This window comes from Rousettus aegyptiacus, unplaced genomic scaffold (genome assembly GCF_014176215.1).
Source record: "Rousettus aegyptiacus isolate mRouAeg1 unplaced genomic scaffold, mRouAeg1.p scaffold_m13_p_2, whole genome shotgun sequence".
Classification (NCBI taxonomy): domain Eukaryota; kingdom Metazoa; phylum Chordata; class Mammalia; order Chiroptera; family Pteropodidae; genus Rousettus; species Rousettus aegyptiacus.
This window is the reverse complement of record NW_023416295.1, coordinates 173,065,687-173,093,085: the sequence shown is the minus strand read 5'-3', so window position 1 is coordinate 173,093,085 and position 27,399 is coordinate 173,065,687. Positions and strand designations below refer to the sequence as shown.

The window sequence follows — 27,399 nt, the reverse complement described above, 5'->3', positions numbered from 1 at the left end:
GGTGCCAGGTTTTCACCACGAGTACTATCAGTCATTCGGAGGAATGAGAGAAGGTTCCGGATCTCAGGTGAAACCTGGGGACAGGCTGTGCATGTGAGTGGCAGGCAGGACCGAGAGGGAGCCACCGCCACCGCATCTGGAACTTCAGTATGTGTCGGGGCCTTGCTATCTTCAGGCTCATCAATCGCTTATTTGGGACACAGTCCTTCGTTCATCATTAATAGCAACTACTAGGCGCCGGGCTGTCTAGGCACTGGGAACAGCTGTGGCCCCGACGGGGCTCCTCACGGGCCTGTGCCCTGGTGGGGACAGGAGTCAGACAGTGGGCCTGCAGAAATGATGGCGGTGGAGGATGTTACTTTGACCTTGAGCCTGGGGCTGGACACCAGCTTGGGGACCTCTTGGATCTGGAGTTCACATTCCAGCCTTGTGCCTGTCTCATTGTGTGACCTCGGACAACTCAATTCTGGGTCCTCCGGGCCTCAGTGTCCACATCGGTAAAGTGGGTTCAGTGACCCCCTTCCTATTCACCCACAAGGTGGTTCTGAGGGCCGCCCGAGAGGCCGCGTGGAAGTTGAGGGCTTTGCAAACTGGGAAGTGAGAAGGGCTCGCGCTTGGGCGACGGGTGAGCCGGGCGGGGCCTGGGAGAGGCTTGCTCGGGTCCACCTCTTCACTCCTCAGTGCTTGTGGAAAGAAGGGCGGGGTTCGCGGCACGGGGGCTTCGTCAGCGGGGGGTGAGGGGGAGGCGTCAGGCAGGTGGGCAGTCGTCACCGCTCCCAGGGCCTCACACGACTCACCCAGTCTCCCGCCCCGCAGCCTGGGACTACAGCCAGGGCTTCGTGAACGAGGAGATGATCCGGGACCACCTGCCGCCCCCCGAGGAGGAGCCGCTGGTGCTGATGTGCGGACCCCCGCCCATGATCCAGTACGCCTGCCTGCCCAACCTGGACCGCGTGGGCCACCCCAAGGAGCGCTGCTTCACCTTCTGATGGCCGGGCACGGCCCCCCGCGCCCGCCTCGCGTGCTCACGTGCCCTGTCCGCACCCCGCCCTCCCTGCCATCCTGCCCTAACATCACTTTCTGCCGCATCTCACACTTTGGCCTGGGGCTCAGCCTAGCCTGCCCACACCTGGCTGGTCAGCCCGCTGGGCCCCTTCGGGAGCAGGGTTCTATTGCTGGTGGGCCGCCGCCGGCCACCTTCAGGGCGGGCTCCTGACTGGCCCTCACCGGCTCTCACCATTGATCCTGGGTCCCAGGCCCTGTCCGTCCCTCACCCCACACTGCTGGGCTGAGGCCATGAGCACTGTGCTCCACCCCCCAGTCCCAGAGCGGACCGCAGTGTGGAAATAAACGCACGTGTCCAGGTAGCCCAGAGCTGCAGGTGCCGGGGTCTCCTCTGCCGCCACCTTGGGACCCTCACCTGCCGCCCCTCACTACCTGCCTCAGGGCCAGGCCAGGCCTCAGCACCTAACACTACATGACAGGTACCACCAAAAAGTCCTGGGAGCGATGGGCTGCCCCTGCCAGGGCCCGGGCAGGCCTGGCCAGCAGGGAGCTTGGCTCTCCACCAGCTGGTTGAGAGGAGGGGTGGCTGAGGGCCCTGCCAGTTGGCACACGGGCCCTCCCGAACCCTCCATATTTTCTCCAACACACCCAAACATTCGGGCAGCTTTGGGGGTTCCAAGCCGTCAACTCGGCAGCCAGACCTACCACCTCAGGGTCTTGGGCCACCAGCCCTGATGGCAGAGCTAAGACGATGCCATTTACTGCTCTGTCCCAAACCCACCCCTGCCGCTGCCCGCCTGCAACGTGGGGGGATGCTGAGCGGAGCCCCCGCCTGCTGCGTGCTCTGTGGCCGCCACGTTGCTGGCGTAAACAGCGGGTTAGTCTCTTGCCTGTCGGCTTTTCCAGTCATTTATGAGTAGAAGGAAAGTTGAAATAAAACTTTGCTAATATTAACCATTCCACAGCTCCTGAGGCTGTGACCTGTGTCACCGTGGGGGAGGCAGGGAAGGGGGACAGGAAGGGGTTGTGCAAAGCCTGGCATTTATTCGGGGGTGTGTGTGTGGGCATCCAGAGACAGACACCGGTCACCGTGATGAAGCCACAGGATCCGCCGTGCGGCCTCTGCTTGTCCGCAGCAGCATCACATCCTTGCCGTGAACCCGGGTGGGTCATGATTCAGTGCGCGGCGAGTGCCCTATGGCTGGGCAGTTAGGCCGTTCCCAATTTGTGAATTTCGTAAGTAACAATGGCCATCTTCACCCTCTTTCCAGATGATTTATTTTTGGATAGATGCCAGGAGGCAGAAGTCTGGGCCGGGGGCTCCGGACCCTCCCCTCATGCCCACCCTTCAGGTCATCTCCACGTTACAAGCGTCTCCAGCCCTGTCTCTGGGCAACTCTGATGTCCCCAGTGCCTGCCTTTTTGCTTTCTCCTCCTGACAGCCCTAAGAGAAGTAGGGGGACGTCACTGGCCCCATCTCCTGCTGGAAAGACAGCCTTGGCCATGAACGGCTGTCGGGCCGGAGGTGGGGCCGGGGGTGTTCTGCCCCAACATGCCCTCCACTGCTGCTGGGGTGCTGCTGAGCAAGGCATCAGACAAGGAACAAATGATGGTAAATGCTAAGACAAAGATGGCAACGAGACAGTGTGGGAGTGAGGGTGGCCGGAAAGCCCTCTCGGGAGACGGCGTTTATGCTGGAGTGTGACGGGAAGGGGCTGGCGGTGCTGGGGTAGGGGTGCGAGGGGGTGGGAGCAGCAAGCGCAGAGGTTGTGGAATAAACTTCCAGACAGGTCCGAGGATGCAGGTGGCCGAGAGGACTGGGGGGAGGACAGGATGGGGGAGCTCAGCCGAGGCCACACCTTGGGTACTGGGGGAACCCCTTTCTCTCATCAACTCACCTTCCATTCTGTCCCCAGAGCCCATATCCTGGCCCTCACGTGTACTGGGGCAGGCAGGGCTGGGACTCAACCTAGGAACCCCAGGCCCCTGTGGCCCTTCCCAACACCCACTGTGTGCTGGGGACTCTGCTGAGCACTGCACACAGTGGGCCTTCTCATTCCTGTCCTGGTCTGGACGAGAAGACAGGCCTGAGTGTCCCAGCTGACCACACACCAGCTTGAGCCCATGAAAGGCCATCTTCTGGAGCTGGGGAGGACATGAACTGGGCGGCCTCTCCCTCAGGCTCAGTTTCCCCATCTTTAAAATGAGCGTGTGAACTTGGTCAGTGATTCTCCTTCCTCTCAGACCTGACACCATTTTAAAAGAATTGTAACAGCAGCACCTTTACCCTCCTGAAGTGATTCATAAGTAATATCACCCACGTACACACAGAATAATTTCTTTTAAAAACACACAAAGCTATAACTATCCTATAAAAGCAAGAAAGGAAAAGAAGCGGGGTGGGGCGATCAATTTCCGAACAAAGAGGGACCCAATTCCTTGGCTACTGCGCAGCTGCAATTCCATTTTTTTTCATACTCGGCAAAAAGTCTTGAGTATTTAAGACAAGAAATGGAGGGAAGCCTGTCTCGGAGAATCGTAACGGACCTCTCTGCTTCAGGAATGTCGCCTGCCTGCGTTGGGAGGGCAGGCAGGCTGCCCCACCCTAGTCCCCACCCCCACGTGACCGAATCCCTGTCGCCAGGACAACCAAACACAACCCTGCAAAGCTCCGAAATGCCCCCTGGGGGCGGGCCACCCCGCTGGCAAGTCCAGAAAAAAGTTGATCTCCATTAATGACCCTATTGTGCTGGCTTTAAAAAATCATTTAAGGGACTTTTTATTTTTACCTTTTAAGGCGCGACAGGCCCTTAGCTTCTGAGGTCCGCCGGCCACTTCTTGGTTCTTCTGCGCCTGCCTCCGCGGTCCTCTTCCGTGGCCTTGGCGCTTCTCCCGCACCCCAGGGAGGAAGGGGCACTTAGTGGTCGCGGTTCAAGCAGCGCCGAATCACGGCCATGGGACCTGGCTTCCCCTGTGTCTGGTGGCCGACTGCAGATCCAGCTCTCTCGCCCAGTGTCTCCGCGGAGCTTCCCACAAAGGATTTTTAATCGTGGCGAGATGTTCTCTCAAGAGTACGTACTCCGCTCGGCAGTGTTGGGCTTAGAAAATAATGGTGATGATGATGATGATAACTCATAGAGCACTTAGTCCATGGTCGGCGCTGTTTTAAATACGTTGCATCCGTTATTGATTGATTCGACAAACATGTATCCAACACCCCGCCTCATGCCAGGCTCGGTGCTGGAGGCTGGGGTTGCACCGAGGCAATTCCATGTATGGAACACTTTCATGAAATCGGTCTGTTTAACATTCGCAACGACTTGTGCTATTTGTCCAATTATACAGATCAGGAAGACTGGTACAAAGAGGTGAAGGAATTTGCTTGCGAAGGTCGTGCCGCCAAGAAGGGCGCCCCCGGCACGTGATCCAGGCGTTCCTCCAGCTCTCAGCCCCGTGGGCACTGCTTTTTAAGCCCCACTATGAGGGCCGGCTGTGCGCAGCCGGGAGCCGCATGTGTCTTTCTTTTTCAATCACAAATAAGCGGCTGACATTGTACCGTAGTTATAGGGGGGAAGTTTCAGAGAACTGGCTAACGTGGCCAACTTTAGGTTCACGAACTGTATAGAAATGGACAGTTTCACGGGCCATAAATAATAAACATTGTCAGCAACTTTGGAAGGCCCGGCCGACGTGCAGGGCGGTTAGGACAACACCGGGGCCGCTTCAGACTCACGCGCGGTGAGGAACGCGCCCTCCGGCCCCGATTCTCGTTTAAACACCCACCCACTCAGCTTTGCTTCTACCTTCAGACACGTCTGTTGTCTCTCTTTTTTAACCAGTAAACAAGAAGCAAGCTGTAATTTTTGAAAGGACAAAAAGATTAACAGATTAAGGGCAAAGTGAACACAGGTAGGAGTTGAGCGCGCTGAAAAGAAGCAGGACCTCGTTCTCATCAGCCTGCTCTTTCTTTTAAGATAACGGGGGTCGGGCAGGTCGCAACTCCCAGGCATCCCGCAAAGTAGGCGGGTCACCTCAGGGGCAACCTTTACCCGCTCAAAAATTCGTCTCACATTAGCAGTGAGGATTCGGGCGTCACCCCGAATCGTTATTTTCCTTACTCATAAGTTTAAGGCATAAAGGCTTGTAAGAGTTACTTCCTAGGTAATGAATCTCGTTCTCATTAGCCCTACGGTGAGTATCAAAGGTGACTGCTGAGCTGAGAGCTCCATTCCCTTAAAGTTGGTCTTAATCACTAGTAAATCTTTTATCTAACTTTTCATTTTATTTGTCGTCCGGGGAGAATTGTTAATGGTCGTGCGCGACCCGTCGTATGCAGATAAGCAGCCTTTGTCGCTAAGACTCACGGGGAGCTCCCGCCCCTTCCGGTCCTTCCCTGGTTTGAGCCGTCGCGAGAGTTCGTCGCCCGACCGCCGGAAACAGCTAGTTGCTCCGTAGCCGCCGAAGGGGCGGGCTCGAGGGCTAAGGCCATCGTAGCGGCTCGGTGGTGTAAGATGGCGGACATCTCCTTGGATGAGCTTATCCGGAAGCGCGGGGCTGCGGCAAAGGGGCGGTGAGCAGCCTTTCCTCTCTTCGCAGTTCAGGGCCCGCGGCCTAGCGGGGCTCGGGGTGGAGAATGGAGCGGCCCGGCGCAGCGCGGAGGGCCGTCTGCGCCCGCCCCCTGCCGTAGCCGCGCTCCTCATTGGCCCAGCCGCCGCCGCCGCCGCGACGGGCCCGGCCGTCCGGCCGCCCACTGGCTGCAGGCGCCGTCGCTCTGGCGGGCCGGGGAGGCTGGCGGGGCCGGGGCGCCCAACTGGTGGGAGCGGCCGTGGGTTGGGGGTGTGGGGGACGAGGCTGCAGCCGCTGAGGGCCGGGGCCGGCCCCCGGGGCCCGGAGGGTGTCTCCCGCGCAGCCCCCTCCCCTGAGGAGACTGGCTCTTGGGCCCCGCTTCTCTGAGATCTCAGCGCGGCCTTGGAGTTAGGACGACTGAAGTTTAGCGGGGAAGTGACTCGCTACGACTCTGCCCTTGTGTACCTGCCGAAACTGAGACCTCAACCCCGGACCTTTCATGTCCACGCCCTGCGCCCGGTTCCCCGATCCGAGCCGCCTCTGTTAACACTGGCCTGCCTTTGTGCGGCGTTGCAGGTTCTGTAAGCGCCTTCGTGGCCATCCTGTCCCATTGCTCTTTTCGCAGTCGTGTCGGCCAGCTAGCAGTGTGTCCCCCATTTTGCATTTGAGCTTGAGTCTGGCTGGGAAAGGTAGAGTGACTTGCCCGGGGCCACAGAGAGCAGAGAATCGGGGCTGAGTGCGTTTCACTTGCTGGCTGAGCTGACCCTCAGGCCAGGGCAGAAAAACAGGTGGAACAGGCGATTTCCCGGTTCTCAGAGAGGGCTGTTCTGGGTCTGAGTGAAGACCTGCGAAGTTGATTTGCAATTATGTGCCCCAAACTCCCTCTGGACCCTCAAATATTGTTAGTTATCTGCAGCCTTAATGAGCTCCAGTTCACCTGTATGAAGGAGTGGGAACCTGGCCAGTAGTTTTCCAGCGTACAGGCTATAAAGACGTTACCTATTGTTTTCTCAGTTCACTTAGCAGGTGTTTATAAATATCTCGCCTGTGCCAGTGGCTAGAGATTAGATTCTTTCTCTTGTTATCTGAAATGTATTCCCCGACCCCCACTACAGCTGCCAGCACCATCACCCCATAATTCAACAGCCAACACTTAACCAAGTTCATGACAGGCACTCGATATTAATTTTCTCAACCATTACCTGTGAGTAGTTCTCTCCTAGGTCTTCCTTCGTGTAACTGGTGTGGAATTGGTGCTGGATCCTCTGGCCACTTCTAAACCTGTCCAGGTTTTATAGGTTTGCTCAACTGTTGCAGAAGGAGACAGTTTCCCTCTACACACACTCTGTGCAGTCTTTCTCCTCCCTGACTGCAGGTGGTCTGTCTGTTGGGTCTGTACTTTTCTGGTGGATGTGTGTGTGCGCACGTGCGCACGTCTCGCGTTGAGCAGTGGGTGGGGCTGCAGGGAAGGCTGGGGGTGTGGATCCATTGGAAGTATAGGGATTGTGCATGCAGCTAGGCAGACCTGGTCACCTGGCAGGCCTCATTGTTGGTCCTGTCCCTCCCTGGCAAGATGTCTTCCGGGATGGGCAGTTTGTAGTAATGGTTCCTGATAGGTCATTGAGAATATTGAATATAAGAATATAAGAAGATATATTTTAAAGTTTGTACCAGGTAGTTAGTGTTCAGCAAAAGACAGCAATTATCATGGGCTTTTCCATAGAAGCCAGAGCTTGTCTCCTGGGGACATGCTAGATAAGCATTGGGACCCTAGAGTCAGACTGCCAAGGTTCAGTTCCCTGCTTCTCCCACTTTCCATGTAAGTTTATGCAAGTTACTTAACCATTCTGTACCTCTCTTGCTTTATCTGTAAAACATGGGAAATTCTTCATTAGGTTATTGTCAGAGCTAAATGAATTAATATATATAACGTACTTCAAAAGTGATGGGTACTCAGGGCTCAATCGATGTTAGCTTTTTTTTAATGGAAGGCTTTTAAGTAAATAGCAACCAGTTTTCAATGTGAGAATATTGCTTTGCCATTATGTGCAGATTTGATTGAGGAAAAGTATGAGTAAAGAGACCGGTGTGGAAGAAACTGGACTGCATGCTATATTTGGGTTAAACCTGTTGGAAATTACATTTTTATTTTACTCGCACCGCCGACAAAGAAAAACTAAATCTGGGGTGTCCCTGTCAAGAATAATGAAAGGTCTGAACAAATGTCATTTCCTACAGTAAATATAATCTATTCTACATACTTACTAGAAGTCTCCTTGCTGGGAATTTTGGTTTAACATTGCATGGATGTCCCAGGAAGAACTTTGAGCTTAATAATTTAGGAAGAACTTGTGACTATCTCAGAAAACGTCTTTCTTCTTCTTAGTGGAAATAGAGAAAGACTGAACCTGTGGAAGTGTAAATAACCTCTTTTCCTATAGGTCATGGAACATGCTTGTTCTTTAGAGCAGTCATTTTGTTTCATGTTCACCTCATAAGTCAAGAAAGGAGTCATCTTTATTATTACCTGGGTCCAAATTAATTATCAGAAGGTTCCTTGATTAATGCAAAATTAGAGAAAGGGAGGGGCCGTGGGGAGGCACTGTTCCGCATGCACAGAACACCTCTAGTGACTTCAGTGGGGTGGACGAGTCTCTTCAGGACACCAGCTGCAGTAACTGACCACCCTCTGGTCAGTTTCTTCCTTTAGAAAGCATAGCTATTAAGTTAGTCAAGGCACCTCCGGTTTGATGATTTTAATTCTCAGAGGATAGCTGTCTGTCCTCAGCCTCCTGGCAGCCGCAGTGGGAAAGTTAGGCCTTGAGTGTGTTGGAGTTGAGCAGCCCTGGGTCACATGCCCTGCCTCGGGGTCCTTGAGGCCATGTGAGTAGGGGTTAGTGAACTTTTCAGTTCAGGCCAGGGCTCTGGTCCTCATTGCTTGTTCTCCTATAAAGGAAAGTAGACCTAAAACAAAGAGGAGAAAATTGTTACATAACTTGGAGGAGAATTATGATTTAAGTGAAACATCTGAAAATTATATAATGGCATTAACCAACGTTACCCCAATAAACTTAATTTAAAAATAATTTTAAAAATAATAAAAAAATAAAGTGAAACATTTGCACAAGACTCTCTTGGAGGGTAAGGGGAGATTGTCTTATTTTTCTTTGTGTCTCTAAATTCAGAATTGACCCTCAGTAATAGAACCAAACTGTGTTTTCTCCCTATAAAGATGACCTCAACACACACATACTTAACCCAGAGACCTCTGTGGATTAAAACCCTCTTTATAATAATCTGGGCCTGAATCCTTTGGACTGGACATCTGTCCATAGCTAGCTGCTAGTCCCAGACAGACCCTTTTTAGTCATCACATGTATGCCAGGCTCCAGTGGACCATTTGCCCTCTGACCCACAGCATTCTTCCCAAGACCCTGTGGAGTACCTGGTGTCTAGAGGCAGTGCAGAGTTGCACTGTTTCAGGTGTGATTGTGTTATGAGACTTGCTCAAAACCTCCCTTTCCCCTCCTCCCAAATGTATTTACTGAGGCCAAAAGTGCAGAATGTGTTTCCGGAACATCAGGTAGTCTGCAGAGGTTGAGGCTGCAGGCAAAAGTTGGGGCCAGACCAGAGGCTCTGCTGAGGGGTTCGGCTCTGTTAGGGAACCCTCAGCAGTCCTTGGAACAGGAGGGTAACAGTTGACTGTGTTTTAGCGACCTACCCCCAGCAGGAGTGTTTATTTGAAAAATTCCTGATGACTAATGCTTGCCTTATAACCAGTACTGCTACCTGCTGGGATGAATAGCTGCCTTTTCATGCGGGAAGAGAAGCAGTGATTATAAAAAACCTGAACACTGAAACCCCCTAAAGGTGTTCATGAAAGGAGTTGAAAAGAACTAGTTGTAACCAGGGAACCGAATACATAGGATTGAGGGAAAGTAGCTTGCTCATGTTCCTGTGTCCACAGCTGCATGATCTCCCTCTCCCTAATGGACCCTTTGCACTGTTCCAGCAGATAAAATACAATAGCACAAAGCTGGTGATTTTTAGTGGTCTCTCTTGCCTGACAAGCGCATGGTGCGTGGGTCCCAAGCAAGCACACTGTCAGCCATCCTTGGCGTGTGTGTGCTCACCCTCTAGTCATTAGAGAGTGTCCTGTGTCCCTGGACATGACTGGAGTCCTAAGGTTTTCCTTAGCCTGAGGACAGTACTCATTCTCAGAACCTTTCAAGTTCTGGTCTTTATCTTTGACCCACACTTAACGTATTGATGTGTTAACTAGATATAGTGAAGTTCAGATTCAGCCTTCACCATTACAGCTGTGACTATAATGAGAGTCTCTCCTTGAATCTCGTTTCCTTATCTGTAAAATGCAGATGATACCCTAATTCTCAGAGTTATGAGGGTTAAAAGAGGTGTGTCAAAGTTTATAGACTTTTAGTAAGTGTTCAAAAATGTTAGTTGAGGTCTTCTTTATAAAATCTTTCATACACCCTGATAGCCAACTGCCCCTTATGTGGCCATGGCAGACATTACATGTCAACCATAGATTCCTGTGAATTCTCAGTAGAGCACTTGAAATAGCCATTACTGATCATCAGAGCGGGAATTGTTGAGGAATATAAATGAAGGTTATGGGGGCCTAATCTCCTCTGCCCCTCCTGCGAAGGTTTACTAACCTACCCCTTTTTTTGTCCTCTGTTCAGGGATATGAAATTTGTTTCAAGAATCTCGTTCTCTGGGCCACCACTGATGTAATTACTGTCACTATAGATGCTAGTCTTTTCTAGAACTTCATAGAAATGGAGTAATCAGTATGAACTCTTATGTCTGCCTTCTTTTACTCAGCGTAAGGTTTTTGAGCTCCATCTGTCTTTGATGTATCAGTGGTTCATTTTTATTGCTGAGTAATATTTAATTGTAACATACTACAAGGTACGTCCATTTACCTGATGATTGGCATTTGGTATGTTTTCAGATTTTGGTGATTTTTAATAAAAGCTACTCAAAAAAAGGATCTCCTTGTTCCTTTAGTCAAAATAATCACTTTTGGTTACCCTTTTTTGCCCTATTTTATGGGCAATGATGTTTTCTTTCTTGAATGATTGGTGAAATTGGGGAACTTGACTTTTTGAAAGTATAATTGATGCCTCGGGGCCTTGCTTTGCCCAATTTTGTAGTATCGTAGAATCACCAGAGTATCACATGGTACTCCTTTAGTTACAAATATTTGAAATGGCTGGTAATGAGGGTACCCTGGCGACGGGAGGAGGTGGGATTTGGAGAAGACAGATGAAGAGAGGAAGTCTTCAGGACAGGCCCAGGTTTGGAATGAGCTGTGTCTGATGCCCACCGTCTAGTGGATGTGCGTATCAGCGGAGTCTTCCACTGTTGGTGCTTGTAATGTTCTCTCAGTCAGAGACCAGCATCTCTGTTTTCGGGAGGCCTTTCCTGAAGTTCTGCAGGAGGGTCAGGACTCACCCTCTTTGGGGCAGGCAGGATCGTTGTGGGTCTCACTCTTAGGGTCACATCCACAGCGGCCATGTCCCCGGGCTGCGTCAGTAGGAGCTGGGAGGAGCAGCTGGTGGCCAGGATCCTAGCAGGGTGCTGCGCTGGTCAGCGGGGGCTGGACAGAGGTCCGCTTTTGCAGAGGCAGTTTTCTCTAGGGGAAGCCCTTTGGGGCAGCCTTCGCTTCTCCACTCATACCTCCCCTGGGGCTTAGAGTAGGAAGGAGGGAAGCTTGGAGCCTGTTATAGTGAAAATATTGTGGGCTCTGGAGTCAGGTAGGCCTGGGGTCCAGTCCTAGCCATGCCGCTACCTCAGTGATTTGGTTCCTCTGTGAGACGGAGGCAATGGCAACTAACAGAGGTTGTGAGTCCAGAAGGAAAAGATTGATAGGAGCCCTGTAGGGTCTTGCCACTGAGCTGGAGCTCGGGATGTGAAAGCTCTTTGAGCCTTTGTTTTTACCGTGGAGCAGGGGTGACAGGTGAGGAGCTCCAGGGTGTGCCCCTAAGAAGCTCTTAGTCCTGCGGGAGATGCAGGCTTGTAAATAAATCAGCGCGATGCTGCATAGTAAGTGCCTTAATGGAAGCGTTGTCCAGCACTTGAATGCTCCTAGGAGGGAGCCTCCTGCTGTGGAATTGATGTGGGAGAAGTGAAGGACGCTCTTGGGTGGGAGCTGAGTGCCTCCTCGAGGGACTGCCAGAGCTGCAAGAACCAAGTGGCAAACCGTGGGCTGTAATGTGCGTTTTCCACGTCCATTCTGCCTAGAACACCCTTCGACAGTCTGCTCTTCCCGGAAACTGCAGGCCTCTCAGCCTTCCCACAGCCCTACAGGTGTCCATTTGCTTGTGGTAGCCTCACAGACTTTGGCCTTTCCTAGAACAGGGGCCTGGGGATTATTTGGATATCTGTATGTCCGCCACCCCCAAGTCAGAGCCCCGGGTGGGAGGCCTGTTCTTCACTGTGCTCTTTTTGGTGACTTGATTGCCCAGCCCAAGGCCTGCGGCTTCAGAGCGGTCAGGGTGTGATGAGTGGAGTTCATCTGGAGTGCTTCTCACTGACTTGTTTCATCTAGATCCGGGTCTTACGTGTTGATCGAAACCCTTTCCCCAGTGAGGAGTGGCCTTTAGTGGTAGTTCCTGGTGTGAACTGGTAACCTGTTGTTTTTCTTTTGTCTGTGTAAGAAACATCCAGATCTGTAGAGAATTTTTATGAGTTTATTTTAGCCAAACTCATGACAATTGCCGGGAAGCAAAATCTCAACAGGTTGAGAAAATGCTCTGGAGAATGGCAGTTTTGCAGCTTATTTTATATATTAGAATCAAAGGAGAAGGCGTAAGGAGGGTTACCTGACGTCTGTGGTGGTGGATCGAGGGGGTGGAAGACAGCAGCACAGGGGAATCTCCGGGATTGGATAGAAAGTAAAAAGAAGAGACGCACGCTTCTTTACATTGGCTGGTGCGGAGGAGTTACTAACTAACATTTACAGCACATAGAGCTGGCCTTTGGGGAATAAGATAACAATGGGGGGTTCTGCAGTCTTGTGCTCTGGTGCAGTTATACCCAGGGGTCTGGAAAAGGGATTACTCCGACATTCCCAGGGTGTGTTATCTTAGATGCAAGACAGTAGACAAGCTCACTTAAAGGTTGTCCTTTGTCAAGGAAGCGACAGGCCCAGGGTATGACTGTTTGCCATGACTCGTTTTTAGTTAGGAGTTTTTATGTTCAGACCATCCCGTGTGGTTACTTTCGGTCTCCGAGTTTGTAAGGCCCACCGCGCAGGCTTCCCCTGAGCTTGTCAAGATTTCTATGTAGCCCCTTTTTGGTCCACACTTTGATGGGCTTTAAAAAAAAAGCCAACGGGGGCTAAAAAGATACATAATAGTTTTCCTCCCACCTTCAGAATTCTTCTAGTTGGGTTAATAATCAGATTAGCAAAGACAGAATAACGGATCAAATTGTAATAGTTGTGCATGGGGAATTTCCATAAAACATGAAAATTCCAGACAGGTAAAACGTGTATGTATTTATGTATGTGTGTCATTTTGGACAAAGGAAGGGGAGGAGAGGCTCTGAGATTTCAAAAATGAAAACAGGCGATTTGCAGGTAATTGAGGAAGAGCAGAACATACATGGCCGGTAAATTTTGCTAGGCAACCCAGAAATAAGGAGACGCACGGTGGGGAATCTAGTAAACAGGCTCCTGCTTGGAGTCTTCCTGTCTAATGCTAAGGTCTCTGTGCCGTCTCCCTTTCTGAAGTAGGTTTTTCTATCTGAATCTCTTAGGCGGTCTTTCTACATCTTTTGTCTCTTAATCAGCAGCTTAAATCAGTATCCCAAAAGGCCGCTACAGGGTGGCAAAACTTTGGCCCGTTGGTTGTAGGGGGAAGGCTTTGTTATGAAGTTCTGCTGTCCCCTGCATAAATACCAGGGGCCCCTTTGTGGTCACCACAAAGCATAGCCTCACTATCGCCGGTGGCTTTGCAGGCCACAAAGCCTAGGGTAGCCCAGCCCAAGGAGGATGGCTTCTGTCTGCCACACAGCTGTTCCCCTCTCCCCAGCTGTCTAACATCTCGTCTTCCAGTCCTTATAGGAGAGACTAGGGACAGAAGCAGGAGCGCCACCACCCCCACCCGCCACCAAACCTAATTGGATGGATTTGGTAAATGACCCTTTTCACTTTCTCTTTCACCCAGTTATATAAACGCACTAGAAAGTATTTAAATCATACAGTAATTTGTCATTTTTCACAGAAAAATGGTACTGTCCGTCGCTGACTTAGGTGAGGCTCTGGCCTACTAGAAGCTGCAGGTGTTTTTAGTCCAGTGATAATGAGATGAAGGTCCAGGTTTTCTTTTACTGGGACCAGGCCGATGCACCTTTGGATGCGCTCCTGGCACACAGGTCCTAAAACCCTTGGCCTTTCCTGAGCGATAGGGGTGATAGGAGCATCTTCTGTTCTAATGAGGCAGCTCTTGGCGGGCTCCTAGGTAGGTAGTTTCAGGATCGGGACTGGTCACCAGAAAGACCTAAGCATGATTAGCCAGTTGGAACTTGCAGCCGCACCCCTGTTCTCACCTGGGACCTCCAGGGTTGGGGGGAAGGGCTAGAGATTGAGTTAATCATCGCTGGCCAATGATTAATCAATCATGCTTATGAAATGAAACCTCCACAAAGACCCTGACACAATCTGGGTTGGTGGACACATCCACATGTGGGAAGGAGGCGAGGCGCCCTGCATGGGCGTGGAGACTCCTCACCCCTTCCCCCAAACCTCGCCTATGCATCTCTTCTGTTTGGCTGGTCCTGAGTCGTGTCCTTTATAATAAACCGATAATAGTAAAGTTTTCCTGTTCTGTGAGCTGTTCTAGCAAATCGTTGAGGAGGGTATTGTGGGTCCCCTGGACTTACATTCCGTTGATTAGGAATGGGAAGCCCAGGACTTGGGACTGGCACGTGAAGCGAGGGCGGTTTCGTGGAAATGAGCCCTTGCCCTGCGGTGTCTGCACTAACTCCAGGTGGGTAGGACATTCAGTTGGGGTCTAGGAGAGCTGGAAAACCGGTTGACGTGAGGGGGAAACACGCATTTGGTGTCAGGAGTGTTGTGAGTAGGAATAGTTGGGGCAGTGGCTATTTTTCTTTTCTTCAGTCTGTTAGTTGAGCCCAGGGGTCCCAGCCCCCAGGCTGTGGACCGCCACCAGTTCACGGCCTGCTAGGAAATGGCCACACAGCAGGAGGGGAGCAGCAGGGAATAAACCTTCATCTGTATTTGCAGCCGGTCCCCAGTGCCAGCATCACCGCCTCAGGTCATCAGGCATTAGATTCTCATAGAATCATTAGATTCTCTCTGGTCCCTGGTGCCAAAAAGGTTGGGGACTGCTGCTCTGACCCACATCAGACCCACGTGTTGGCTTTCCTGATCCCAGCCCAGGAAGGAGTGTTTGCTGGCACTGGAGGCGTGAGGCTGCCGGAGGCCACCTGGAAACCCTTTGTGAATCAGTTAACTCTCCGAGCCTGTTGTCCCACCGTGAGATGGGCATCATAATGCCCACTTCACAGGGTGCTCTGAGGGCTGCCTGAGAGCATGGATGTGCAAGACCTTTAGAAACTGACGTTGCTTTGCAGATGTGTGGGGTTATTTTGGGGGGATATGCTTATTTTATTTGGCGTCATTTAGAAGTTTTTGTCCCTAACTGTGTCTCAAAACACTTGGTCTGGGGAGCACAACGCTTTTACATGGTGATAGAAACAGTGGACTTTCCTTCCTAATTTATTTCAGGGCCAAGTTAAAACCCATGAAACTAGGAAAGAAGCCTCTATTTAGGCTTAATTGTTTTTCGGATGGGGAGCAGCTTTTTGGTTTCTCCAGCCGCCTCTGTTCCCATGGGCTCTGCTTCCACAGGCTGCTGTTGATACCCAGATCCACTAAATGCTGCAGTTTTTATTTGCAGGCTCAATGTCAGACCAGGAGCTGGAGGTGTCCGATCACGAGTTGGGATCCAGCAGAGCCTCCTCAGCCAGCCAGCACGCACAGCCACCTTCCAGCAGAGGTTTGATGCCCGGCAGAAGATAGGCCTCTCAGATGCTCGGCTCAAGCTGGGAGTGAAGGATGCCCGAGAAAAGCTATTGCAGAAAGATGCTCGTTTCCGGATCAAAGGGAAAGTGCAGGATGCCAGAGAGATGCTGAACTCCCGCAAGCAGCAGAGCACAGTGCCCCAGAAGCCCCGCCAGGTGACCGATGCGCGGGAGAAGCTCAGCTTGAAGCGGAATTCCCCTGCTGCCTTCATGAGCCCTCCCATCGGGACAGTGACCCCGGCTCTGAAGCTCACTAAAACTATCCAGGTAGGTGTGGCTCTTGTCATAAATTCCGGGAGGCCAGTCACAGTTGTAGATTCTGGAAGGGAGCAGGGATCAGAAGTGTTCCGGCAAAATGACAGTTTCCCCAGGTGATCGTATAGTAACCATAAGGAAGGCAAGATGTTGTCTAGTTTTATATAAAAGAAGTGGGCGGGGGGTCCAGAGAAAGTCCAGTGATATTCCTAAGTGAGATAGTGGTGGAGGGAAGAGAGAGAAAAGGACAAAACATTTGTTGAGCATGTGCTTTGTGGCAGGCACTTCACATAAAACAACCCTGTTTATTCCTCACTGCAGCCCTGGGTTATTCCCGCAGTCTTATCACAGAAGAACCTCGGCCTCCGAGATGTGGATTATGATGCCGGGAGTTACGTAGCCAGTCATTGGGAGGACCAGGGTAGGGGCCCGGTCAGACCTGGCTCCTGGTGCAGCTACCACCCCAGAAAGGGTGGAAACAGTATTATTCGGTCAGCACAGACACTTTGGTCATAGGAACAGCAGCAGCAGTGAACTTACTGAGCCAAGTTCATTGAGCCCTACGCATGCATTGTCACATGGTCTCTGGGATGACGGGTCTTCCTGTCACTCTCCCGCTTTGGGTACAAGGCACTCTGTAAGGCCTTTTTCCAAAGACCACAACGGAGTGCCTACACATTTTAAGTTCAGCGATCATAGAGAACACATGTAGGCCCTGTGGGGTGAAATATGACCAATGGGTATTTCTAGGTCCCACAGCAAAAGACCATGACACCACCTAATGCCCATCCTGCGGGAATGAGGATCAACGTCGTCAACAACCATCAGGCCAAACAGGTAGAGTGTGAGTGTGTGCTTTCTGTATATGTGTGTGTGTGTGTGTGTGTGTGTGTGTGTGTGCGCGCGCTGATGTATATGTGTACATATCTATATGTTTTGATGGGGCCTAGTGGTTAGATCAACTGAGGCCTAGCCCAAGGTTCTCAGTTTGAAGAACTGGGGAGGGATTACATTTGATTTTTTGTATTTTATGACTTTTCCGAAGAAATTTTTTAACTGGGAAGAGAAGGCGTAAGGGGCAGAGAGAAATTGAAAATCTTTATAATTTTTATTGTAAAATTAATATGTGCATAATATAGAAAATTTGCAAAATAGAGAAATATTGGAAGGAAAATAAAGTTCCTCATGCTCCTGTTCTCCAAAGCCAACCATTGTTGACATTCTGCTGTTTGCTTCCTGTTTTCTTAAATGTCATTATTATTTATTAAACAGTTGTTGTGGTGATTATAGTCCTAATCCAGTTTTGTATCATTCTTTTTTCACTTTGTAACTCAGCGTTTTTAATAACTACGTAAACCATTGAGTATACATTCCAGTTCCTTTAAACCATTTTACTGGACTTTTCACTGTTGGAAATTCTTCTCTGAACTTCTTTGTGGATAAAGCTCTTTCTAGGGTTCGGGTTTATTTCTGTATGCTAGATTGCCTGGGATGGGCTTTCATATTTGAAGGACTCCTCCTAGGCTTTGCCCATTCGTAGGAGGTACTTCTGATGTATCCGAAAGTTGCAGCACTTTCATCGGGCTTTGCAGGGTAGGAAGCCAGCCTGTCAGGACTCGAGCTCCAGCCGTGGAGGCCAGTGCCCCTCGGCACCTCCACACCCACCCCTGCTCCCCCTCCAACTCGCTCACTCCAGCAGTTGTCCTTGTGCCAGATGTCTGTCGAGAGCCTGTATGCCACATTAGCTTATATGTCTTTATTTTCAGAATTTATACGACCTGGATGAAGACGATGATGTTGCAGCTCCCATTCCTAGCAAACAGACGAAATTGACAGCCTCAGGCAGCTTTCTCCACCACGTGGTGGGCATTTTATGTTTTTCCTATACTTGCTATGTGTGTCTGATCAGGTGGATGGGAGCGGGCCTTTCAATTCAGAAATATTTCTTCATTTGGTCATAAGATTTTTAGAACTGGAACTAATTCAACCCCTCACTTATAAATGTTAGAAACCAAGGTGTCTACTGACTAGTTCAAGGTCCCACAGATCATGAAGTGCAGAGCTGCAGCTCGCATTTGCTGTGTTTGAGACAGTTCCGGGGAAATGGGGGTGACATCACAGGACAGAATCCTATTTTCTTTCCTTCATGGCAGGACCTTCTACCTTCTACATTCCCCCTTCCTCCATGGTCAGCAGCTCTGGCCCAGTCTTGAATCTGGATTTCCCTTGTTTGGTGTCTTAACAAAATAATCTGAACCTTACCTGTGGACTTCATGAGGTACAGCCAGGAAACTTGAATTCAAGAAAAACTTGATAGACTAGAATGAGAGTCAGATACTCTGCAGAGAAGGAAAGAAAGTAACATGTGGGAACATCAGGGAGGTCTGCATGGCGCAGCTCAGTGGATGTAGCCAAGTTACAGATTAGAAAGCCAGTGGGGACCCAAGCCAAGTAAGTGTCTGTTTTGAGAGGCCCACAGACTCAGTTCTGGTCACTGCACTGAATGTGTGGACCAGTCTCCTGGTTACTAGAGAAGCTCTCAAACTTATATGTGAAGCTGAGTGATGCCAGTTTGTTACAAAGGGGCTGGGTCTTTCCAATAATCAGGGTTCTCCGGTCTGCCGCGTAGGGGGCTGTCTGCTGGCTCAGCGGCCGATCCTAGTTGAGAACCCTAAACTGCTGTATTTATATTAACCCATTTAAGATGCTTCCTTTCTGCCACCCTGTGAGATGGGTGCCGTTATTATCCCTATTTTACTGATGAGGAATCAGGCACAGAGAGGTTAAACAATACCTGCTCATTGTCCGCCAATTCGGAAGTGGTAGATCTGAGATTCAGGCGTAAACAGTTTTACTCGCAGGCCTTGTATTTGATCACTATGCTGCACTGGCTCTCAAGATGCAAAGTGGCTTGAAGAATGTGGAATCTGGCATGGGGAGGACTTTTCCTCTAAACTCGGAGAAGCTAGTGAATCGACCGTGTCCCGTCGTCCTCCTGGCTGCTGCGTCCCCCTTCCCTCGCCTCGGAGTCAGTGCCTGGTGGACACTGCCCTAAATGCGCAAGACCACCTGCTACTTCTGCGTCATCCGTTTTTTCCCTCAGACACCTTAACACCAGGGACTTCCTGCTTTATGTTTCCAAGGGACCACGGCCCCAGTTAGGGGTGTCAGGGAGGGAGGGAACTGTTTCTGCAGACTCTGCCAACGGGCCGATAGGGCTCAGCCTGTGTGTGGTGCCTCTGTATAGCCAGAAGAGGGACCAAAAAGCTGGGAGTCTGGGCCTTCACAAGGGTGGGTTCTTATTCCCGGCCAGCCTGGCGTTCACTTGACCCCAAGCTTTTTGCCTTCTGACCAGCCCCAGATTGTTGCGTTTTTATAGACTCGAAGTGGTATGGGGGAGCGTGTGGATCCTGGTCAGGGGTACGTGGCAGCGTCTTGCCAAGGGCTTCCAGCACGGGAAAGTGGCTTCTGCGAACATGTGTGCGGGCTGCATGTCTGCTCCACTCCCGCCCCTTCCCTGCGGGATGCCACTGGCAGCCTCTTTGGCTTCAGACCGCTAATGGAATCGGAGCTGGCAGGCCTCGGGAGTGGGGGTTGTCAGCCCCTAGTGGGGCATGCAGGTCACCAGCATCTCAGATTCCTATCTGCCTCTTTGTTTAGGCTGGACTGAGCGGTTCCAAGCTTTCCATGGCCAAGGCCCTCCCTCTCACCAAAGTGGTTCAGAATGACGCCTACGCAGCTCCTGCTCTCCCCTCCTCTGTTCGAACGAAAGCCTTGACCAGCATGTCCCGGACACTGGTGAACAAGGAGGATTCCCCCAAAGAGCTGCCGCCTGCTGAGGTAAGGCGAAGGGGAAGGGGAGGGAGTGATCGCACCAGTGGAGAGTCGGCCCGTGCTGGGTGGGCAGGGGGCTGTCCGTAACGCCGTTACATCCTCCTAGCACCTCTCCGAGCTAGGCATTGCCACCCCCATTCTACAAAGGAACAAACCAAGACTCAGTGGCCCCCAAGTGCAAAGAGCTCGCAGACAAGTCGGGAAGACACCTGCAGACAGAGCACTGTGTCTGGTGATTTAGCAGCTAGTTCCACTGGGCAAATCTGGGAAGGCTTTAAGGACAGAGTGCCATCTGAGCTGGCCGGTCTTGAAACAGGCGTGGCATTCCAGGCAGAAAGGCTCAGAGGCCTGGAAGGGCCCGGCATATTTGGCGAAGAAGAAGAGGCCCCATCCCTTAGTATAGGGTGGTGCGGCATGATGGGCGCTGAGGCCCGGACCCTCCGTGGGGTTTTCTCGGGGCCCTCCCGGCCCCTCATCTAGAGTGAGTTCTGGGGTTGAGCACATAACTCTTCTCTGCCTTCTGGTAACACTCTTGTGTGTGGCAGCCCGTCCTCAGCCCTTTGGAAGGTACCAAGATGACTGTGAATAATCTGCACCCTCGAGTCACCGAAGAGGACATCGTTGTGAGTATTTGCATTGCCAGGGTGTTCAGTCTCAAACCACTTCAGTGTTGGGGTCCCTGAGTCTCACAGGACTTGGCATAGTCATGTTGGGGCTAAGATTCATTACAGAATACAAAGTAAAGTCAGTAAAGAGAAAAAGCTCATGGGCAAAGGCCAGCAGAAACCAGGCACAAACTTCCAGAGCCATCTCCCGGTGGAATCACACAGGATGCACTTTATTCCCGCAGCAACAAATGGGGATCCCTCCCAGAACCCAAGTTCCCAGATGCCAGCCTTGGAAGCAGGCCTTTCAAAGTGTGGCAGTCAGGCTGGCTGTGTCAGCTCTTTTCCGCACAGCCGCTAAACCAAGGCCCGGGCTCGCGCCGGTGCGGGTCCTGAATGGGATCCTGTAGTCCTGGGCGCAGCGTCCAGCGCTTCATAGTCTCCGGTGGGTCTTCAGAGCTTCCGCGTCCTCTGGGGCTTTCATACGAGGATTCCAGAGCGAAAGGAGCGAGGCGAACTGTTGTGTTGGGTGGTTGGCTCCTCTGGATTCTGCTCTTGGGCCATCCTGGTGCCTGGCGAGTGGGGGCCCAGATGCAGCCAGGACTCCTTTTCCACCTCATTTTATTAGACACCAAGAAAAGCTGTTAATTAAGAAATCCAGGCACCCCGTAACTTTGCACTGTCAGACCTCAGGATGAATGCAGCTGGAGACTTCAGCGCCTCCCTGCAGCTGAGCCCCAGGTTCTGGAACAGCCCACACTGGCCGCCATGTTTGGTAACGGTTTTGTAGAACACACAAGTGCTGTATGAGCGCTCTCAGAACTAAGCAGGCACTCCAGTGAATGGTACACACTGAATGAAGATTATAGCCTGCTCTGTGTAATAATACTTGACACGTTATAAAGAATTAGAACAGTTTTTTTTTCTGATTATAGAAGTAATAATAGCTACCGTTTGTTGAGCACTTATTACATGCCAGGCAGTTTGTATACAGGGTCTTTGAAAATATGAAATAGTGGAAAAACTGATCACCTCTGATGATCACCGCTCAGAGAATACTGCGAGTAACAGTCACCCTCACTTCTTTCGTGCCCAAGTAGGTAATGCTGAAAGAATCACAGCAGTCGAATCGGGATCACACCTGGTGTTCAGTCCCACATCTTGGTTCTGATATTTGACGTATTTCTCTTTATCATTAAAAAACTAATCACATCAACAACCCTTTTATTAGTTTCTTTGTCCCTATAACAGCCTTGTGAAGGGCAGCTGCAGGTGAAGAAATGGCTTGGGTTCTAGTCAGCCTCTGTGGTCCCTCTGTGGCCTCAGTTTCCTGGTCTGTAAACTGAGGAGGGATTGGAGTAAATGATGATAATGTGTTTACAGAGCACCACCTTAAAAATGATCTCAGCTGAGCTTTACAGCAAACCTGGGAGGTAGGCTAGACCCGTTCTTTTCAGAAAAGAAAACTCGCAGTCAGAGAGCTAACTTGCTAGAGCCACAGGTCATACTGCTGAGAAGAGACAAAGCCCCAGAGGTCAAACCCAGGTCTGTTTGATTTAGGGTGACCATCTATCCTGGTTTTGCTGGGGACTCTCCTGGTTATCATTGAAGGTCCTCTGTCCTGGGAATCCCCACGTCAGCCAGCTGGGACAGTTGGTCACTCTACATAGAACTCCAGAATTTATTTTTAACGGATTCCTACATGACTTAATAGCCACTACCTTTTTTTGATAAGTCTACACACTTATTCTCATGATAGAGTTCTCTGAGAAATTCCAAAACTGTTATCCCTGTTGATGAAGTGGTGACTTGTTGAAGGTTACAGAGACTCCAGGGCTCATAAACCCAGGCCCATTTCTCACTGCCAGCACAGCTTGTCCCCTTCTCTGGTCCCATGCTGAGGCCTGTGGATGGTCCAAGAACACCCCCTAAAATGGACCTTTCCTGAAGTTGAGCACTGGCATGTTCAGCCAGAGTGCAGCTGCCTGTCTACCCAGAGCCCTCTGCGAATGGCAGGCAAGCAGGATAATGGCCCGACGTTCTCCCCCAGGGCTGACTCCTCTTGTGCTTGGCAGGAGCTTTTCTGTGTATGCGGGGCCCTGAAGCGAGCTCGGCTGGTCCATCCTGGGGTAGCAGAGGTGGTCTTTGTAAAGAAGGACGACGCCATCACCGCGTATAAGAAATACAACAACCGGTGTCTGGACGGTAAGTCAGGAAAGCAGCCACTTCACCCTGCGACTCCTCACTGCTTCCTGTCGGGCAGCAGGCCTTCGGAACGAGCCTTTGTCTGAGCTGGCTGGGACCTTCTGGGTCCCAGGAACAGGCAGGTGCAGTCTCTGGGTAGTGCAGAGCTGCCAGCTGCCTGTTCCACAAGGCCCTGCGTTTTCGCCCAGCCCTAGTGCCAAGCTAGATGGCAGGGAAACACCTCTTCTCCATGGATGGCTCTCTTAAGGAGTCTTGGCAGGGGCGCCAACAGCCGGGGCCTCCCCCTTTCAGATATTTTTCTTTGACCCATTGGCTATTTAGGATTATTTTATTTCATTTTCATATATTTGTGAATTTCTCAGTTTCCTCCTGAGTAATTAAGGAGAATATGTGTTTTGCTGGTCTTGGGCAGGTGTTAGCTGAGTCTAGTTGGTTTATAATGTTTTTCAAGTCTTGTGTCTTTGTTAATTTTCTGCCCGATGATTCCATTCATTACTAAAAATGAAGTATTGTAATTTTCAACTATTGTTTGTTTACTTCTCTTTTCACTTCTATTATTTTCTTATAACTGTGTTTATTAGTTTCAAGTATACGATACATCGGTTAGACATTTAAATAGTCTGTAAGACTGTCCCCCTTATTACTCTGTCTTCCCTCTGGCTCTACGCATGGCCGTTACTGTGCCACGCGCCCCATCCTCGGGGCCCTTTATCAGCTTCTAATTTGTACCTTAAACCTTCCCCACCTTCTCCCAGTACCCCCCTCCCACTCCCGTCACCAGATTGTTCTCCATATTTGTGGGTCTGTTTTCTATTTGTTTGTTCTCTTCGTTCCTTAGATTCCGCATATCAGGGAAATCGTATGGTATTTATTTTTCTCTGACACTGCCGGTTTTTGCTTCATGTATTCGAGGCTCTGTTGTTAGTTGCGTACATGTTTATAATTGTTCTACTTGTTCTTTTCCTAATAGATCAACTCTTACCAGTTTATTAAATGCTCCTTTTCATTTCTAGTAACATGTTTCATTTTAAAGTCTATTAATATAGCCACGTAGGGTTGCTAAGATATATCTCCTTTTACTTTTAACCTTTTCATATTTTTGAATCTGAAGTGTGTCTCCTATAGAGAGAATATATCAGAATCGATCCCAAATTGATATTTAATTCCAGTGAGAGAGAAAGGTTAACTCCCTGTGGCTCTACTCCCTCTTTTTGTACTGTTATTTTTTTTTTTTTAATTAAAAAAATTTTGTAAAAATTTTTTAGTCTTATTTTTCTGTTATTATTTCCCTTATCACATTTTATATACAATGGGAGTGCAGTACTCAGTAGCAGTTCATCTTTCATGGACAGAGTGAAAGGCTGTACATGTATTTTTAAATCTCCTTTTCACTTAATTTCATAGCATAGACATTTTCCTTTACTAATTGCTTCATGGCTAGGATCGGGTGGCTTCACACTGAGTCCAGTTCTTCCCTTCCACTCTTATCTCCTGCTGTACCGAGTGAAGTCTGCTGCCACTTTGCTTCTTGGCGCTGTCGTTGCCAAGGTTTCATGGACCCCGCACACCGGGATTCCTTAGTCCCTGGGTTTTACTGAAGTCCGGCAGCCCCACCCCAAGTGTGGAGTCAGAGCTGACGGAGATGCCGGCCCTTGCCCCCGTGTGTGAGGAGCTGTAGTCTCACGACGGAGCCTTTTCTTTTTTGGTTTTTCAGGGCAACCCATGAAGTGCAACCTTCACATGAACGGGAACGTCATCACCTCGGACCAGCCCATCCTGCTGTAAGTTCCAGAGGCCGTGGTGCTGGGAATGGGTGGAGCGCTTCCGCTCGCCTCCTCCGCACGATCCCCTCTTCATTCTGAGGGGTAAATGGCTGCATCACAGCTCCAGTCCGCTTCCTGTGCTCTGATGGCAAGCGGTCAGTTGGGATGCTTAAATTTGTACCAAGTGGCTTGTCTTTTATTTTCGCAGGAGAGTGACCTCACGGGGCTAGCATTAAGACTTAGTCCCAGCCGTAGACTTTAGAAACATTTGAGAAGAAAGTAGAGAGCAAGCCAGTTGTGCGTCTCTGCATGATTGCGTGCATCGCCCGGGGGACGGAAAACCTCCCCCCGCTCCTGAGAGGCTGTTGGAGACAGTGCTGGCGGCCACCGCTCGTCGTGTGCACATACCTGGGCGTGCACGGCCGGCTCAGAACCGAGGGTTTTTTGGGGTCCAAGATGCATAAAATGTCTAGCCTGGTAGGACGTCTTTCTATAGACAAGGAGACAGAGACCCAGGGAGGATAATATACTTGCCAAGGTGGGCGGGGTAGTATGAGGCAGGCCTAAAATAGACTTTGAAATCTAGAAAGACCAAATCTGGATCCTGGATAGTGAATTGTGTGATTCGGACAAGTTTCGTGAGCTATATGCCAGCACTAAATTGTATTCTGAAAAATGTGAGTTTTATGGCCATTGGGCTAAATAGAGTTAAATTGATTTCTTTACTTAAAGGCTTCTCGGAATGTATAATATGTCGATGTGTGTGTGACCACCCCAGAGGGACATGCGTCATTTTCTAAACTTAAAACCCCAGATCACAACAGGTTGCATCTCAGATTTTTCATCAACAAACAAAAATGATAGGTGTGTTACAGATGAAGTGAGATAAAAGGGTAGGGACAGTGTTACACTCAGCGCCTGACTGGCAACAGATGCTTGGTAAATGGGGGGTCCCTCCCCGACCGAGAGAACTGACAAGGGTTTGGCTTCCCCGCTCCCCACAGACGGCTGAGTGACAGCCCCTCAGTGAAGAAGGAGAGTGAGCTGCCTCGCAGGGTGAATTCTGCCACCTCATCCAACCCTCCTGCCGAAGTGGACCCTGACACCATCCTCAAGGCGCTCTTCAAGTCCTCGGGGGCCTCCGTGACCACACAGCCCACAGAATTCAAAATCAAGCTCTGAGCGGCGGGAGAATGAGGCAGCCAGAGCAGGGCGGAGGAGGGTGGCTCTGTTTCCCAAAGCAAAGCGTGTGACCAACGGGCCGCTGGACTGGAGGCCCCGGGGCGGGTAGAGGGCGTCCTCACTGGCCGACCCGCCTTCCGTGTTGTGTCTGCCCCGTGCTCTTCCGTGCGTTACTGTTTCCCGTAGTGTCTCTTCGCCCTCCACCTCAGCACCCAGGTAGGTCTGTGTTGCCCAGAGTGCCTCCCCCCAACCCTCAGCCCCAGACCGATTTCTGATCTGGAAGTGGTGGCCTCGGTTCTCCGCGTGGCTTTCTTGTGGCTCCGTGGACTGCTGGTCAGGGGCCGTTTGAAGGACACAGCTTTGTCCGGGGTGAAGGGTTGCCTCCCTTTTTTTAAACTTTTCAGACAGGGAATGGGAGCCGGGTCAGCTCCGGAGCCGTGCCCCTCTCTTGCCTGGGCAGTGCAGGTGGCCTGGGCAGGGGTCAGGTCACAGGCCTTTTGTCCTCTCCTGGTAATTGGCTCCAGACCAGCCCGGTCTGGAGAGGGCCCTGTGGCCAGGACAAGGAGAAGCTGCTGCTCTGCCAGGAACAGTGTGCCCCTGCCTGGGCCCGGAGGGCCAGCTGTCACAGGCGACCCAGGGAATCCTGAGAGGCCACATTTCCCTTGGGTGTGCCAAGTGCTCCACTGCAGCGCTGAGCTTCTGGACGTCGGTGCTGGGAGGGCCTGCACCGTTAGCCCTTCCCGTTCCCCCTGGCTCACACCGTACGTCCTGGTTCTGATGGCAGTGCCAGCTCTCTGTAGTTCTGTGACGTCGTGGGTTCGGAGGGTTATTGAAAGGGGAGAGGCGTGCTTGCTCCTGGCTTTTTCTTTCTGATCTGTGTCTACGAGACAATAGTCAGGGAAGCTGAGAGGTGTATATCCAGGGGCCACCACGGGGCATGACTCCACTATTCTAAGTGACCCATCCATCCTTGACCAGAGGGGTAGTTTCCGGCCTTGGCAGTGGGAGGAGGGGAGAGGACTGAGAGAGCAAAGCGCCTTCCGGGCGAGCACTGGGTCATTCCCTCAGCGTGGTTCCACGGAGTCGGGCCAAAACTAACACCTGGGGCAGGCCCTGCACACCAAGACAGCATGACTCCAGTCGTTCCCAGTCTCCTACTGGTTTGTTCGGACTGTAAAGGGAGTCCAGCCTGGCAGAGCTGGAGAAAGTTGGGGATCCAGATTCTGGGAGCTTTACAGAATCAGTAGCATGAAAGTCACAAGCCTAGAAAGTCAAGAGGGCCTGAGACACGAAGAACCTCTCATGACCTGTTTGGACCCAGCTCAGTCCTCCAGCTCTGAGGTCGCCCGGGCCTGGGAAGTCCAAGGAACACACGTGCCTGACGGTGCTCCACTCTCCGGGTCTGTGAGGAGCGCAGTGTTCGTTTCCGCCTTCCCATTTGAACGGGCGCAGACTCAGATCTCAGCAGCTGGAAGACGTTCCTCCTACACTGTCCCCTCTCGGCCTAGGAGAGCACGCAGGGCAGCAGGGCCTGGTTTCTCGGGTCCCGAGCACAGTCTGGTCACTGCTCGGACTCTGTTTCCAGCAGAGGTGGTAACTACCTGCCCGCATGGCTTTCCCCTCCCCGCTCCCCCCGGTCCCTGCCAGGCCGCTCCGGTTATCACAGTTCACTGAGGCAGCTGCAGCCGACTGGCCACGTGGCCCCGGTTCTCCCGATAGCCGTGTGTGCATCGCGGGCTAAGCCCAGCCGGGAGGAGGTGGTGGGCCAATCCTCGTTTCCCTCCTCACCTCCCACTCCCCTACGTCCCCTGTCCGTGTGTCTTGTTCGAACGGAGAGGAAGAGGCATTAAGAGATGGAGGAGACTCTGTTACTTAATCCATTTCTGAATAAACATTTGTTATTCCTA

At 51.2% G+C, this 27,399-nt stretch overlaps 2 protein-coding genes, 1 long non-coding RNA gene and 1 other non-coding gene across 7 annotated transcripts in view; 2 read left to right on the top strand and 2 right to left on the bottom strand.

Moving 5' to 3' along the window:
• LOC107505560 (NADH-cytochrome b5 reductase 3) overlaps positions 1 to 1,964 on the top strand; it is a 23,068-nt gene extending 21,104 nt beyond the window's left edge. For both annotated transcript variants that reach the window (XM_016135788.2, XM_016135789.2), the window contains exon 9: positions 817 to 1,964. In XM_016135788.2, the coding sequence (XP_015991274.1) occupies positions 817 to 989 (173 nt within the window). In that variant the 3' untranslated portion in view covers positions 990 to 1,964. The remainder of the gene's footprint in view (positions 1 to 816) is intronic.
• LOC118613807 overlaps positions 1 to 3,932 on the bottom strand; it is an 11,843-nt gene extending 7,911 nt beyond the window's left edge. The window contains exon 1 of the long non-coding RNA XR_004955897.1: positions 3,795 to 3,932. This is a non-coding gene — a long non-coding RNA (uncharacterized LOC118613807). The remainder of the gene's footprint in view (positions 1 to 3,794) is intronic.
• POLDIP3 (DNA polymerase delta interacting protein 3) lies at positions 3,929 to 27,399 on the top strand. Of its 3 annotated transcripts, none has more exons than XM_036237600.1 (9): positions 3,929 to 4,076; positions 15,525 to 15,915; positions 16,654 to 16,740; positions 17,670 to 17,765; positions 19,564 to 19,743; positions 20,283 to 20,360; positions 22,418 to 22,547; positions 24,262 to 24,328; positions 25,315 to 27,399. In XM_036237600.1, the coding sequence occupies exons 1-9, from the start codon at positions 4,063 to 4,065 to the stop codon at positions 25,490 to 25,492; spliced, it is 1,221 nt and encodes a 406-aa protein (XP_036093493.1). In that variant the 5' UTR covers positions 3,929 to 4,062; the 3' UTR covers positions 25,493 to 27,399. The 3 variants fall into 3 exon arrangements, with proteins under 3 accessions (XP_036093493.1, XP_015991272.1, XP_015991273.1); XM_016135786.2 differs by lacking the exon at positions 3,929 to 4,076 and adding an exon at positions 5,418 to 5,575; XM_016135787.2 differs by lacking the exons at positions 3,929 to 4,076; positions 17,670 to 17,765 and adding an exon at positions 5,418 to 5,575.
• On the bottom strand, positions 4,991 to 5,140 carry LOC118614426. Its single transcript, XR_004956033.1, has one exon. It is a non-coding gene; the product is annotated as a U12 minor spliceosomal RNA (small nuclear RNA).

Bases quoted from the DNA above. Each gene is read 5' to 3' on its own strand.
- POLDIP3 (XM_016135786.2), top strand. From the start codon at position 5,517: ATGGCGGACATCTCCTTGGATGAGCTTATCCGGAAGCGCGGGGCTGCG. The intron at 5,576-15,524 runs GTGAGCAGCCTT...TTTTATTTGCAG, and splicing joins GGGGCTGCGGCAAAGGGGCG to GCTCAATGTCAGACCAGGAG. The intron at 15,916-16,653 runs GTAGGTGTGGCT...GGGTATTTCTAG, and splicing joins AGCTCACTAAAACTATCCAG to GTCCCACAGCAAAAGACCAT.